This window comes from Pleurodeles waltl, chromosome 7, assembly GCF_031143425.1.
Source record: "Pleurodeles waltl isolate 20211129_DDA chromosome 7, aPleWal1.hap1.20221129, whole genome shotgun sequence".
NCBI lineage: Eukaryota > Metazoa > Chordata > Amphibia > Caudata > Salamandridae > Pleurodeles > Pleurodeles waltl.
In genome coordinates, this window is record NC_090446.1 from 1,103,496,497 (window position 1) to 1,103,511,099 (window position 14,603).

At 42.0% G+C, this 14,603-nt stretch overlaps 1 protein-coding gene across 2 annotated transcripts in view; it reads right to left on the minus strand.

Annotated features, from left to right (window-relative positions):
* Positions 1 to 14,603, minus strand: part of SPAG9 (sperm associated antigen 9) — a 1,094,694-nt gene that overhangs the window by 709,151 nt on the left and 370,940 nt on the right. For both annotated transcript variants that reach the window (XM_069200034.1, XM_069200033.1), the window contains exon 14: positions 8,355 to 8,528. In XM_069200034.1, the coding sequence (XP_069056135.1) occupies positions 8,355 to 8,528 (174 nt within the window). The remainder of the gene's footprint in view (positions 1 to 8,354; positions 8,529 to 14,603) is intronic.

The window sequence follows — 14,603 nt, forward strand, 5'->3', positions numbered from 1 at the left end:
GAACCCCCACAGCGACGCCTGCAGAGAGAATCTAGGGGCTCCCCCTGACCGCGACTGCCTGTAACAAGGGACCCGACGCCTGGAACCAAGACTGCACCCGCAGTCCCCAGGACCTGAAGGAACCGAACTTCGACGCAGGAGTGACCCCCACGCGACCCTCTGCGGTGCCCAGGCGGTGGCTGTCCCGAGAAGCCCCCCTGTGCATTCCTGCACAGCTAGAGTGACCCCTGGGTCCCTCCAATGATTCCTATCTGAAACCCCGACGCCTGCTTTGCTCACTGAACCCGGCCGCCCCTGTGCCGCCCTCCGAGAACGCAGGTACTTACCTGCTGGCAGACTGGAACCAGAGCCCCCCTGTTCCCCATAAGCGCCTGTGTGTTTTGGGCACCTCTTTGACCTCTGCACCTGACCGGCCCTGAGCTGCTTGTGTGGTAACTTTGGGGTTGCCTTGAACCCCCAACGGTGGGCTGCCCATACCCCAAACTTGAGACTTGTAAGTGTTTTACTTACCTCCAAAACTAACCTTACTTACCTCCCCCAGGAACTGATTTTTGCAGTGTGTCCACTTTGAAAATAGCTTATTGCCATTTTTACAAAGACTGTTTGTGATACTGCTTTCATTCAAAGTTCCTAAAGTATCTAAGTGAAGTACCTTACATTTAAAGTATTAACTGTAAATCTTGAACTGTGGTTCTTAAAATAAACTAAGAAAATATATTTTTCAATATAAAAACCTATTGGCCTGGAGTAGGTCTGAGTGTGTGTTCCTCATTTATTGCCTGTGTGTGTACAACAAATACTTAACACTACCCTCTAATAAGCCTACTGCTCGACCACACTACCACAAAATAGAGCATTCAAATTATCTACTTTTGCCACTATTTTACCTCTAAGGGGAACCCTTGGACTCTGTGCACACTATTTCTTACTTTGAAATAGTATATCCAGAGCCAACTTCCTACAAGCGCTATGTACAAAACAACTTTGCAAACACTGAGGCGAAAAATCATTCTTTACTAGTAGCTTTGAGTATCCACAGCAAACCAAAGGCATTGCAGAAGCTGTATTTTGATGGGGACAGTGTAGTAGGCGTAGTGGAATTTCAATGCGCCCTTGGTGCAATGGCCGAGTAACCATGTGGAACTAGTTAACATGGATCAACTCTTTTGGGTCACAAAGGTCTATGATATGTATGATGCCCCATTTATTTTGGAGACAAAGACATAACCTAGGGGAACCCAGCACCTTTTTCACTGAATGATCTGGTAGTAAATCTGTTGGCTCTTAAAAGTAAAAGCTCCCAAATTTTCTGCAGCTCAAGAAAATGATTTCTGAAATTTAGGACAGGAGGAAGGGGAATAGGAGGTAAGATCAAGGAAAGACCTTCTTGCATGTTCAGTGCCGAATGGCCTTGAGTAAGAGCGGAAATCTAGGTTTGTGGAAAGTCAACCTTACTCTAGGCTCCTTTGATCAAGAGCACTGCAATTATGTAATTGTGCGGCCGCTATGATTTTAGCACAGTTACAGATTTTCCACATGATCCATCATCTGCCACATAATCTGCAGATTTTAAGCAAACAAAAGTTGTTTCTAGCTCAAACAGTTCAGAAGTTACTAAAAATGAAGCAACACCTGTTGCCGCATGGTGGAGGGCTCTTTGCAAAGCTGGACTGGTTACCTTTCTATTGCTTATTGCTATACTTGGGTGCTGAACTATTATTAAAGAGGTGCAACTAATGTTGATACGGTGTTAGCAAGTTTAAAAATGACAAAATAATGAAAAAATACTATTACAAAATGTGCCACATTATGCCGCATAATTTGCTTTTTCTTGCTGCATAACTTACTCAACCCTGCCCCATAACTTGGCTGCCTCCTGATGCATAATTCCAGTGGCCCTGTGACTGATCAGCTTTAAGGCTGGAGCAAAATTTTTAAAGAGATAAAAATATTTGCATCTGTGGAGAAATAAGGCATGATGAGTATGAGGCCTGTGCTTGGGGACGGAACCTGTATTTTCAGAAACAAAAAGCCTTGCACAGAGAAGATTATTTCACTTTAGAAGTTTGTCCAACCCTACAGATTCTTACAGCCTGTGAAGGTTGATAAACACAATTTTTGTGGATCAAGGCCATCGATCTAAGGACTTAAGACTTTCTGTGGCTGCTTCTCCTCCTTAAGTATGTCATCAGGAGATAATAATAGTGTACTGCTGTCAAAAACCAAATCCACAACCAGGTCCCGAGTCATGCATGCCTGCTCACAGGAGGAGTAGTTCACAACTACTGCAACCTTTCTGTAATAGCCCAGTTTGAAAGGCTGTGACATGAGAGAACTATGTCAAAGTGTATTTAAATTGGGGTCCCAGACCCATTTCAGTAAATTTATTTCCCTTGCTGTAAGAAAGACACCTGTTTACCTTTGCCCAGCAATTATTTGAAAACCAACTGAGTTGGGAGTTTATTTTTTAAATCACTAGAGAGATATATTCTTAAATACAGTATGTGCCCACATCATTAATTCTGAATGCAGTCTTGGTCCTATGGAAATGGATTGTTCAAACAAAATAGGTTTGCGGGAATCTGAAGCAATGATCCTGGACAAGAGCCCTGAAGAAGCAGTTAGAGGGATCGACAAAATCCAGTGCTTTCAAAACTTTAAACGCTGCCGTATGAATAGCTATTATCATTTCCTGCTTCAGATTCAGTATCAATAACTGAATCCTCCAAGGTTTTGTTTTTTTCGTGGTGCAGAAGGTATGTGATGGCTGAGGAGGAGAAACACCAGGGAGGACTTGATCCACTAAGAACCAAGAGGCAGTTGGGCATTTACTGATCGGACAATCTGGCTGGTGGAAGAAAACTAAACTCACTTCCTACATGTCTCCATCTGTTTTGACTCCCTATCGGTAGAAGTATTAGGAAAACTACTGGCAAAAGACCTGCTTGCAGACGCTTGCACCACAAAATTTTCTCTGGAAGGGTGCTTTGAGGAGAATGCATGGTAGCTGAAGGCAAGGAAACAGCATCTCACAATTTGTCTTTTGACTGAAGGGCCAGAATAAGGTTTGGTTGAAACCCCCAATAAGATATCCTTTAGCACCTCACTAAACGTTAAAAGGGCTCAGAGGATGTTTATCCCAGCTGGAAAACTTCTGTTAAGTTAGTCCTGACCTCCAAGGTGGGAAGGTGGGGGATAAAGAACTTAGGATGTTATATGCATTCCCATGCTGTAGGAGGCGAATTCGTCTGTAGCTGAGCCAGGAAGTGAGAGAAGGCCCGATTCAGGGGAGGTATTGAGACCACTAGCCTCCAGCAAGTCATTATACAATTTGTTGTCTTCAATAGGGCTGAACGAATTCATCACCCGTTCCATAATCATTGTCTGACTCTGTGCCGACAAGTGAATGCTGGGTAGGTTCTCTCCCTTGTGGAGGTGGCATTTCAAGCAGAGGGAGGGGCACCTCAAATGTCTTGGGCACAGTTTAAGTTGAGGTGGGACCAACACTAAATCTGAGTCAGATAGTACCATGCGTTTCTCCTCATCCAGTGTCAATGGATTTGGTACCAGCGTCAAAGTCTGAGGGACCAATGTGGACTGTGGCACCACAGGCAGGGTACAACCAGAGCCAGAGGCGTTGTGACGGAATCCAAGTGTCCAACTTGCAGAGAGGGTGAACCCGCCAGCAGTACTCCAGATGGAAGGCTACTTGGCTCTTTCGGTCCTGAAGGTGTACCAGAGAAAATCGGCGAGGATTAGAACAGCCAGAGCATGGCTATGGTCTTCGATCTGTTGTGGAGTGGGAGACAGCCCTGGAAACTATTGTTGTGACGGACTGTGATTGCCTTCAAAGTTGGACGACTCCTGAAGCCTGATCAAGAGTCATGGTGCAGCCATCGCATATGCTCAGGTGAATGCGGTCAGAAAGAGGGTGCAGAGTCTCGTTTGGATTTCTAGTCATCTTCCAAACGTATGATTTGGATTGTGATGAAGACCAGCATCTGGATTGGATTCGGGGACTCCTGGAGCAGCAACAGGATTGAACTTCGGACATGGACCACAACTTCGATTTGACTTGGCTAGGAGTTTTCTTATGCTTGCCAATATAAAGTTTTGCTCTGTGGTTCCAAATGGCTTTTGGGTGCATCCATGTGCAGTCCCTGTAGGCCTTGGAATCATGACACGTCCCCAAACACCACAACACATATTTGCATGATTCATCGTTTGCACTAATTCAGGCCACTACAGGTCAACTCCTTACATCCATTACACTATCAGTGCAAAGCATGACAAAGTGACAAATCACCACTCTCTAGCCTATAGTAAAACACAGTAAAAACATAAAAAGTATCCAACAAATTTACCAGGGATAAATACATAATCATTTATAATGGCCAACATTCAATACAAATGGGTGGGCTACTTTCTCTCATGGCAAACAACAATGAAGGTTCTAACAACTTCAAGACAAAGTCTACCTGCTTATCTTTTTTATTTTGGGGTTTAGACTGGTCTAAGATTCCCCCATGCCTTCTTCAAACACAGGTGGAGTTTGGTCCTGGTTATCAAACCTGAAACTTTGAAATGAGTTATTGACAACAAATATGGAAATGAGTATATTATTATGACACAACCACCTTTTTATTCATTAAAAGTTTATTTCCTTTTGGCTCTGTATTTTCGATACCTCATGGGATTTTTTTTTTTTTTTTTTTAATTCGAGGCAGTGTCACCAACCCTACTATTTGAGGCATAGTTGTCCTGTACCATTTTGTGCATTTCACCAATCATCAACATTAATACTGTGACAAGGACACACCTTAACAGGTGCAATCAACTATCCCAGCTAATGGCTTACTTTCATGGAGTATGTGTAAATCATAATTACAGTAAATATTCAGAAAAGTCTCTTACCACACAATTGTTGATTCAACATACTACCATGGGTACTCAATGATGACAGCATTAGGTGTGGGCAGACTGATTATAATTCCCACCTCCTGTTGCTTATCCCCCTCACTGTCTGACCATTACAAAAGATGTTACAAAGCATTTCTTACCAAGAATGTATTTTCCATGCATGGTAATTATACATAAGTAAACCATATTTTATATAAACTCCCCTTTTCAATTTACGTCTAGGGCCCATACAGCCCTTACTGGCTCCACTAGCGGATGCCGGCTACAAACATTATTGATGGGTACCCCTCATTAGGGGGTCTCGGGGTATCCCAAGGCTAACATGGCCCCAGCACGCTCCCCGGCCAACACCATACTGGTGCTGGCAAAAACCCACTCCATTACTTTGGTCTCACCCAGGCTTCAGCAGCTTTTTTTCTATTTCCTGCCTACAGTCTCACTAGTAGGGAACCGTACTGTCCCGGGGGATGAGGACCCTGGGGCATTGCACTCGTGCTCTAGGGCATGGAGTCCCTGGAGCTCATCTTCAGAGAGGGTGGCCCCATGCTCAACCCCCACCCCAAAATAAAATTAAAACTGGCATAGGGTGATGGGGTTTCTGGGGCCTCATGAATGTTTGGGGAGTGTGGCCACACCCCCTCTCCCCAGAATTATCTTACTAACTCTTGGAGATGGGGTCCTGATGTCTTTCCAAGGCTTGAAGATCAGGGCTACGGCCCCAACCTCCTCATTACATACAATCCTGACACAGGGACCCAGGGCCTTATAAAGGCTCAGGGAGGAGGGGGATGCACGTTATAACAATATGCCGCACTCTGTGACCCTGGCCATCCCTAATGGCTTTGTCTGTGGGGGAGAGCAAGGGGGTAGATGGGGCAGGGGGTAGATGGGGCAAGGGGTAGAGCGGGTAGGGAGGTGGGTGTTGAGGTTTTGATCAGCATTGTGGATCCTCTTCGAATCAACAGCATCTTTGTTGATGTGGTGGCAGAACCAAAACATGCTTTTCCCTTTGGAAACGTGATCCTAACTATAGCTCCTCGGTGGCAAACACCACTGAGTATTATGTCTTTTATAATGTACCTCACTTACTATGTGTGGTAAAGGCAACTGTGTGGAAAATTAAGCAGGATATAGGTATGCACGGAAAAGAGTGTGTGGTAAAGGATGTTTCCCATTATAAGGTAGCTATCTCAAACCTGTGGCGCCCATTACAAGTTACCTATTCCAAACCTCTACTATCACATAGTATTCAGCATCTCTGTTAAGAACCAATTTAGAGTTTTTCGGACACTTTTTTTTTTATTCCTTAAATCAACAGACTACCATTGAAGGTATCTGTGCACTGTTATCACCTCCCTCTCCCTCCTTGCAGCCCACAAATACCAGTACTGTGCGTGTTTTTTTCCTCACTGTCCCAGCTTGCTGTTTTGTGACCAGAAGATGCAAATTCAATCCAGCAACATGTCATGATACAGGAATAATCCAGCAACCACCAAAGCAGAGTCAACCCCGTTTTTATGATGCAATGCACAAACAATTTTGAGCATTGCATTCCTCATGAGGGTGGAGAATTTAACTCACGGATCTCATTAACATTTTGATTTTATTTTAAATTGTGTCCTCTAGCAACTCAACAGTAAAGTGTTAGCAGTATTTTCGCAAGTAATAACTTTTCAGACAATTCTGACAAGAGGCTTCATGCATCTTTAGGATGAGCAGGTACTTTTTCACCTGATTTAAAACTTCATCAATGCCTCATACTTTTAATCCCATCTCTAAAATGAGCCCCAGAGCAGCCTGTGTTTTGTCAGAGTAATCCCAAGTGGTGAACCTGTACTTTAATCAACTCACACTTCTGATTCACCTGTTCTTTCTGAAAATAAACTAGCGGCCACATCTTGTAGTGGTATGGAGTGAAATATCTGAAGACAGAGATTCAAGGGTGCATCACATTAACAGGTGGAAATTTAGAAGCAACCGTGAAGCAGTCACAAAAGTGTGTTGATCAAATCTCATGCTAGATTACTTCTCTTCTTAATGTGTGTAAATACAGCCTTCCAAGACCGCGGTTCAACTCATGCTTAAGGTTACTACTGCCCTTGCCTTTACATATCTGTTTCAAATTACTCCTCGTCCATCTCGTTTGTTTACAAATGTAATTTCTTACACCTCATTTGAAAATCTGCAGAGTAGAAAAACTACCAACCCCACCGTCATCATATAACGTTCAAGTCAACTTCTGTAGTTCTTTATTCGTTTCGGATTTATGAGCTCTGAGTTTTTCATAACTGAGAATTTGGATGCTGTGATTTTCTGCCTCACAATTTTGTACTTCTCTTTGGTTTTAAGCTAGCACATCCTCAATCTAAAACTAATAAATATTTTAATTAATCTGCTTAGTTTTTCTTTTGCCAGTCTGTAACATCTGCTATGCCCTGCATGCACAGATGGTAATGCTGTCATGAAAAATCTGCCTTATTTAGAGTATTATCTTATGTGCCATCATTAATGCTGGTTCAATTTTAGAAGGTCTAAGCCTGCACCAATCCTAAATCAGGAGGTAAGTATTAACAAATATATATATTATATACGTGAGCAAGGCTACGGCTGAAACGCATTGTATGGGAGGAAGCAACTGGTATTAAAGTAATTTTTTTACCTCAATTTGTTGTCCGGGCATCCTTCTACATAGCATTGGAGGAACTGTATGCATATATTTGTATATGTACACACACACACACACACACACACACACACTTCTATTAAGGCTTCTAAAGGAAAATATATCTTAGCTAGAATATGACCTTAAATTCTGCAACACTTCACAGCAGATTTTTCCTGACCTGATTAATGGTGGCACACTTCCTATCCAGGGAACACTGCAGCCTTAACCGGAAGACAGGAATGCTTAGTATGGGAAATAAACTTTTTTGAGAAGGAGCTGAAACCAAATAGTGAATTCAATCTGCTGTGCTGGTATTTTTTTCAAACAAGTGTGAGGGTGATTAATCAGAGCCATGAAAAGACAGCAGGCTTTGCATGCTTTGCAATACAAAGGTAACTGACCTTTCTGGTACTTTCTACAGTTCATGACAATTGAATCCTGTTACCACCAGACAAATAGGCATGGCTGAAGGAAGTCATACAAGGGAGATCCGTCACAAAAATTGTTTCACAGTTCTCTCTCATGTGGTGCCATAAACAACTTGTAATCATCTATTTTGGAAGAACACTAATTTCCTTATCTTTATTTGAGGCGGAATACAGCACAACAATAATTCATAAACCCTATAGGACTTAACAACAAACAACAAGTGCCACAAAATAACAATGTATTACAATTTTTCACACACAAAATGTGACTTGAATGTGCACAATGTAAACATAGAAGGAATGAGCACAAGGAGGGAAAATCAACAATAATTAATACTTACTCTTCGCTTAGAAAGTCAAACGCTTTGGATTTGTCACTTGGTAGCTTTGATAATGTGTTGCTTCTCTTTTTGATGGAAGGTGTGATATGTGAAGTTGGGGCATTGTACTTAACATTAACTGGATGATCTGGTTTCCTTGCAACATTGCTTGAAGAGCTGAACAGTCGGCTGAAACTAAAACATGAGAAAATATTAAAATAAAGATTATATTCATTAAAATTGCAAATAAACTGAAGTGTATCTGTCCTCAATTTATTTCAGAATGTAATAGAGCATTAGTTCAAGCAATTTAAGAGTGTGGGACTCAGTATGTAGGTTCATAACCTACTCCTACAGGGAACTCTACCTAGAAAAGTATGTCCAACTTAAGATCACTTTGGGCAAGTATAAGTATATAAATCATTGAGTCAAAAAGTGGTTGCCTAATGTTTCACACTCCAAGTAGCAGAAAGACAATGTTATGTTCAATTTATCACTAACATTTAGCTCCGGCAATAAGTGGCGTGCGTACAAATTGGAAACCCACATTTCACTAATTTGGGATCTGCAGACATTTTTCCACATGGAGGAAAATTTCAACAATTAAAAATGTGCCACTATGGTAGAGGTCATGGCTTCTGAGATGGAAGTGAATATCCACAGAATTGTAACTTTTTGGATATTCACAAAACTTCCCAATTACTTTTTTCAACACTATCTACTTGATTAATTAGGGCAGAAACAACTGGGAAGTGTGGTAATTGGGTGTGGAAAACAGCCCTTAATTTTCTGTGAGTGCAAAATCAGCTTATTCACCACCTGGAAACATTTTTCAGGTAGAAAGAAAAGAAACAAAAGGGTAGGTTGATGTGCATCTTAACTCCAATGTAAACTGGAGGGTTTTCCACTGGCAGAGCATCCATCGCTTTAGGCTAAGGTAATGCAATTTATGAAACATTCAGGTGTTGTTAAAGGGCTTTTGTTAAGCTAAAGAGAAGAATTACTTCAAAAAAACATTCAAGTCTATGAAGCCATAAATATCGGAAAATTAGCCTTTAACTACACAAAACACAACAAGGTTATAGAGCGCTAAATTATCTCTATTAAATAATTTCACCCAAAAATGCACCTAGAGCGCACTGAGATCAGGATACAGGGGAAAACCTTGAGAAAAATAATGTAATTTAGGTCTAGATTTATCTATATATACATATATATAAATGATGTCTGTGGAACAGGGCATGCATAGTCTTGCCTCAATCATACTGAATCTGTGTTCAAAACACATCTTGAGAAATAAATGTTTGTGCATTACAAACGTCTATACATACCAGAGAAACATCCTTCCCCAATCCTAATCTGTGTTGTAATTAAATATATATATATACATACACACACACATATATATATATATATATATATATGGAAAATGTCACTTAACCAGTGTACATCTGTTCGTGGCATGTTCCGCTGCATATTCACATGCTATGCATAGGTCCTCCAATCTAGTGTTGGAAGTTGTTTTTCTTCGAAGAAGTGCTTTCGAGTCACGGGATCTGGTGACTCCTCCTCTTCGGCTCTATTGCGCATGGGCATCGACTCCATCTTAGATTGTTTTCCCGCAGAGGGTAAGGTAGAAGTGATAGAGTATAAAGAAAAGAGATGTCCATGCTAATGGAATAGAAATATATATACATATGTACAAATGCTTTTTTTTAACGCAAACGGCTACAGGCTCCGGGGGAGGTGGGAGGGTGCATGTAAATCTGCAGCGGAACATGCCACGGACAGATGTACACTGGGTAAGTGACATTTTCCATTCGATGGCATGTGTAGCCGCAGATACACATGCTATGCATAGACTACAAAGCAGTTTTCCTCCCATAAGCCTGTAGGAGTTGAAGTTGTTTGAAATAGTGTTCTTAGTACAGCCTGTCCTACTGTTGCTTGTTGTGTTGCTAACACATCTACACAGTAATGCTTGGTAAATGTATGGGGTGTTGACCAAGTGGCTGCTTTACAGATTTCTGTCATTGGTATATTTCCTAAAAAGACAATTGTTGCTCCTTTTTTTCTGGTTGAATGTGTTTTTGGTGTTACTAATAGCTGCCTGTTGGCCTTTAGGTAACACGTTTGGATGCATTTTACTATCCATCTAGCTAGTACTTGTTTTGAGATTGGAGTTCCAGTATGTGGTTTTTGGAACGCCACAAATAACTGTTTAGTTTTCCTAAATGATTTTGTTCTGTCAATGTAATACATTATAGCTCTTTTAATGTCCAATGTATGCAGCGCTCTTTCTGCTACTGAGTCTGGCTGTGGGAAGAAGACTGGAAGTTCCACTGTTTGATTGATATGAAACGGTGAAATCACCTTAGGTAGGAATTTTGGGTTTGTCCGAAGTACTACTTTATGTTTGTGTACTTGTATGAAGGGTTGCTCAATAGTGAAAGCTTGTATTTTACTAACTCTTCTTAATGAAGTGATTGCAACGAGGAATGCTTCTTTCTACATTAGGAATTGAATCTGACACAAATGCATGGGTTCAAATGGTGGACCCATGAGTCTTGTGAGTACAATATTTAGATTCCTTGAAGGCACTGGGGGTGTTCTTGGTGGTATGATACATTTTAGCCCTTCCATGAAGGCTTTGATACCAGGGACTCTAAATAGGGACGTGTGTTGAATATTTTGCAAATACGCTGAAATAGCAGTGAGATGTATTTTGATGGATGAAAAAGCCAAATTTGCCTTTTGCAGATGAAGTAAGTAATCTACAATGTCTTGTAGTGATGCGGAAAGAGGGGCAATTTATTTGGATTGACAGTAAAACAAAAACCTTTTCCATTTGTTTGCATAGCACTGCCTGGTAGTGGGTTTTCTTGCTTGTTTAATTACTTCCATACATTCGGTTGGAAGATGTAGATATCCAAACTCTAAGACTTCAGGAGCCAAATCTCTAGATTAAGTATTGCTGGATTTGGATGCCTGATCAGTTGTTTGTTTTGTGTTAACAGATCTGGTCTGTTGGGCAGTTTGATGTGTGGTACTACTGACAGGTCTAACAATGTCATGTACCATGGTTGACGTGCCCACGTTGGTGCTGTAAGTATGAGTTTGAGTCTGCTTTGATGCATTTTGTTCACTAGAAATGGAATGAGCGGGAGAGGGGGAACAGCGTACGCAAATATCCCTGACCAGTTGATCCATAGAGCATTGCTGTTGGATAGAGGGTGTGGGAACCTGGATGCGAAGTTTTGGCATTTTGCGTTTTCGCTGGTGGCGAACAGGTAAATGTCTGGTGTTCCCCAGTGATGAAAGTATGTTTGAAGTACTTGGGGGTGAATTTCCCACTTGTGTGTTTGTTGATGATATGGGCTGAGAACATCTGCTAATTGGTTGTGCATCCCTGGAATGTATTGTGCTACAGGGTGAATGTTGTTGTGTATTGCCCAGTGCCAAATCTTTTGTGCTAAAAGGCATAGTTGCGATGAGTGGGTCCCTACTTGTTTGTTTAGGTAATACATTGTAGTCATGTTGTCTGTCTTGATGAGAATGTGTTTGTGAATGAGAAGAGGTTGAAAGGCTTTGAGTGCTAGGAATACAGCTAGCACTTCTAAGTGATTTATGTGAAGTTGTTTGTGTTTGTTGTCCCAATGTCCCTGAATGTTGTGATTATTGAGGTGTGCTCCCCATCCAATCATTGATGCATCTGTTGTAAGTGTGTCTTGAGGCACAGGGTCTTGAAATGGCCGCCCTTTGTTTAAATTTGTGGAATTCCACCACTGAAGCGAGATGTGTGTTTGGCGGTCTATTAATACTAGATCTTCAAGTTGACCATGTGCCATTGACCATTGTTTTGAAAGGCACTGTTATAAGGGCCGCATGTTTAGTCTTGCGTTTGGGAGAGTAGCGATGCTTGATGCCATCATGCCCAACAGTTTCATGACAAACTTGACTGTGTACTGTTGGTTTGACTGAATTTGTGCTAATATACTGTGGAATGATTGTATCCTTTGTGGACTTGGGCTTGCAAGTGCTGTTTGCGTATTTAGTATGGCTCCAAAATACTGTTGAACTTGCGCTGGTTGTAAGTGAGATTTTTGGTAGTTTATTGAGAACCCTAGAGTGTGTAGGGTTTGTATTGCATAATGTGTATGGTTTTGACACTGTGTCTGGCTGTTGGATTTTTTTACCAGGCGTCGAGATATGGGAAGACATGGATGTGTTGCCTTCTTAGGTAGGCTGCCACTACGGCAAGGCATTTTGTAAATACTTTGGAAGCTGTTGTTATCCCGAAGGGTAACACTTTGAACTGGTAATGTTTTCCCCGTATTACAAACCTGAGATATTTTCTGTGCGCTGGATGGATGGGTATGTGAAAATACGCATCTTTGAGGTCTAATGTTGTCATAAAATCTTGCTGTTGTAACAGTGGGACTACATCGTGTAGTGTTACCATGTGAAAGTGTTCTGATAGGATGTAAAGATTGAGGGTTCTGAGATCTAGTATTGGTCTCAATGTTCCATTTTTTGGGGGAATAAGGAAGTACAGGGAGTAAACCCCTGTTACTATTTGATATTGTGGTACAAGCTCTATGACTTGTTTGAGTAATAGTGACTGTACATCTGTTTGCAACATGGAAATGTGTTGGGAGGAGAGTTTGCGTGGTTTTGGATGTATATCTGGAGGAATTTGTGCAAATTCTATGGAGTAACCATTGTGGATAATGGATAATACCCAGTTGTCTGTTGTAATGGGTAACCAGTGTTTGTGGAACTTTTGCAGTCTTCCTTCCACAGGGGAAGTGTGGTGAGGGAAGATGTGGAGCAATTGTTTGTGTGTGAGGTTTGCTTTTTTGGCTGGTATTTTCCCCTACCTCTGGGGAAGTGGCCTCTCTAAGTTCCTCTAAAGCCACCTCGTTGGTATGGAGGCTGGTAAGACTGTTTTGATTGTGAGGTGGATGTCTCAGATGTTTGGGCTCTAAAACCACCCCTGTACTGAGGCTTTCGAAATGAACCTCTGTACTGTGTAGAATAAAGAGCACCCATGGCTTTAGCAGTGTCAGAGTCCTTTTTCATTGTTTCAATGGCTCTATCAACCTGAGTGCCAAAAAGCTGTTTTTTGTTGAGTGGCATGTTAAGGACAGCCTGCTCGATTTCTGGTTTAAAACCAGGAGACCGAAGCCATGCTTGTCTCCGAATGGTGACAGCAGTATTGATTGTCCTTGCTGCTGTGTCTGCTGAATCTAGAGCTGACCAATTTGGTTATTTGTAATAGTCTGCCCTTCCTCTACTAACTGCTGGGCTCTTTTTTGTTGATCTTTTGGGAGATGTTGGATGATATCTTTCATCTCGTCCCAGTGGGCCCTATCATACCTATCCAGTAGTGCTTGGGAGTTGGCTATTCTCTATTAATTAGCTGCTTGCGATGCCACTCTTACCAGCAGCTTTAAATTGTCTGCTTTCTTTGTCTGGTGGCGGTGCATCACCAGACGACTGGGAGTTCGCCCTTTTCATTGCCGCACTGACAACTATGGAATCGGGAGGTAGCTGCTGGGTAATTATTGCCGGACCAGAAGGAGGCGGCTTATATTTCTTTTCTACTCTAGGAGTGAGGACTCTGGCCTTAACTGGTTCTTGAAAAATTTGATGTGCATGTTTTAACATGCCTGGAAGCATGGGAAGGGACTGGTAGGTAGTGTGAGTGGAGGATAACGTATTAAAGAGAAAATCATCCTCAAGAGGTTCTGTGTCTATGGCTACGTTATGGTATGACACTGCCCTAGCTAGAACCTGAGTGTATGAAGTGCTATCTTCTGGTGGCGATGGTTTTGAAGGATAGCAGTCCGGTCATTTTTATTTCTTTTTTCTTTTTTTCAAGAGGAGGTGCAGTCAGGATCTTGCCAGTGTCTTTATGTATATGCATTCTGGCCTGCCTTTCGTCAAATTCCTCCATTTGCGCGAGTTCCTCCGAAAATCTATGACTAAGTTGTTTCGAAAGTCCATGCTCCTCTGTGCATATGGGTCTTTTCGGCTCCAAAGCCGGTTTCCTCTGGATCGAAAGGCCTGGAGTGGATGTTGGCCTCGGCTCCAACAGGGATTTTCGAGGCTTTGCCTCTATCGGTCAGTGTTTCGGCCTTTCTCTGTGCGAAGTTGTTGCTTGGTCACCGGAAGTCTTTTTGCGCGTGGCACCATGGCCTTCCGGCAGTGGCGTTCCTGAGGCCTTGTGTTTGAGCTTGGATTGGACAGGGGCAGGCGTACTCACAT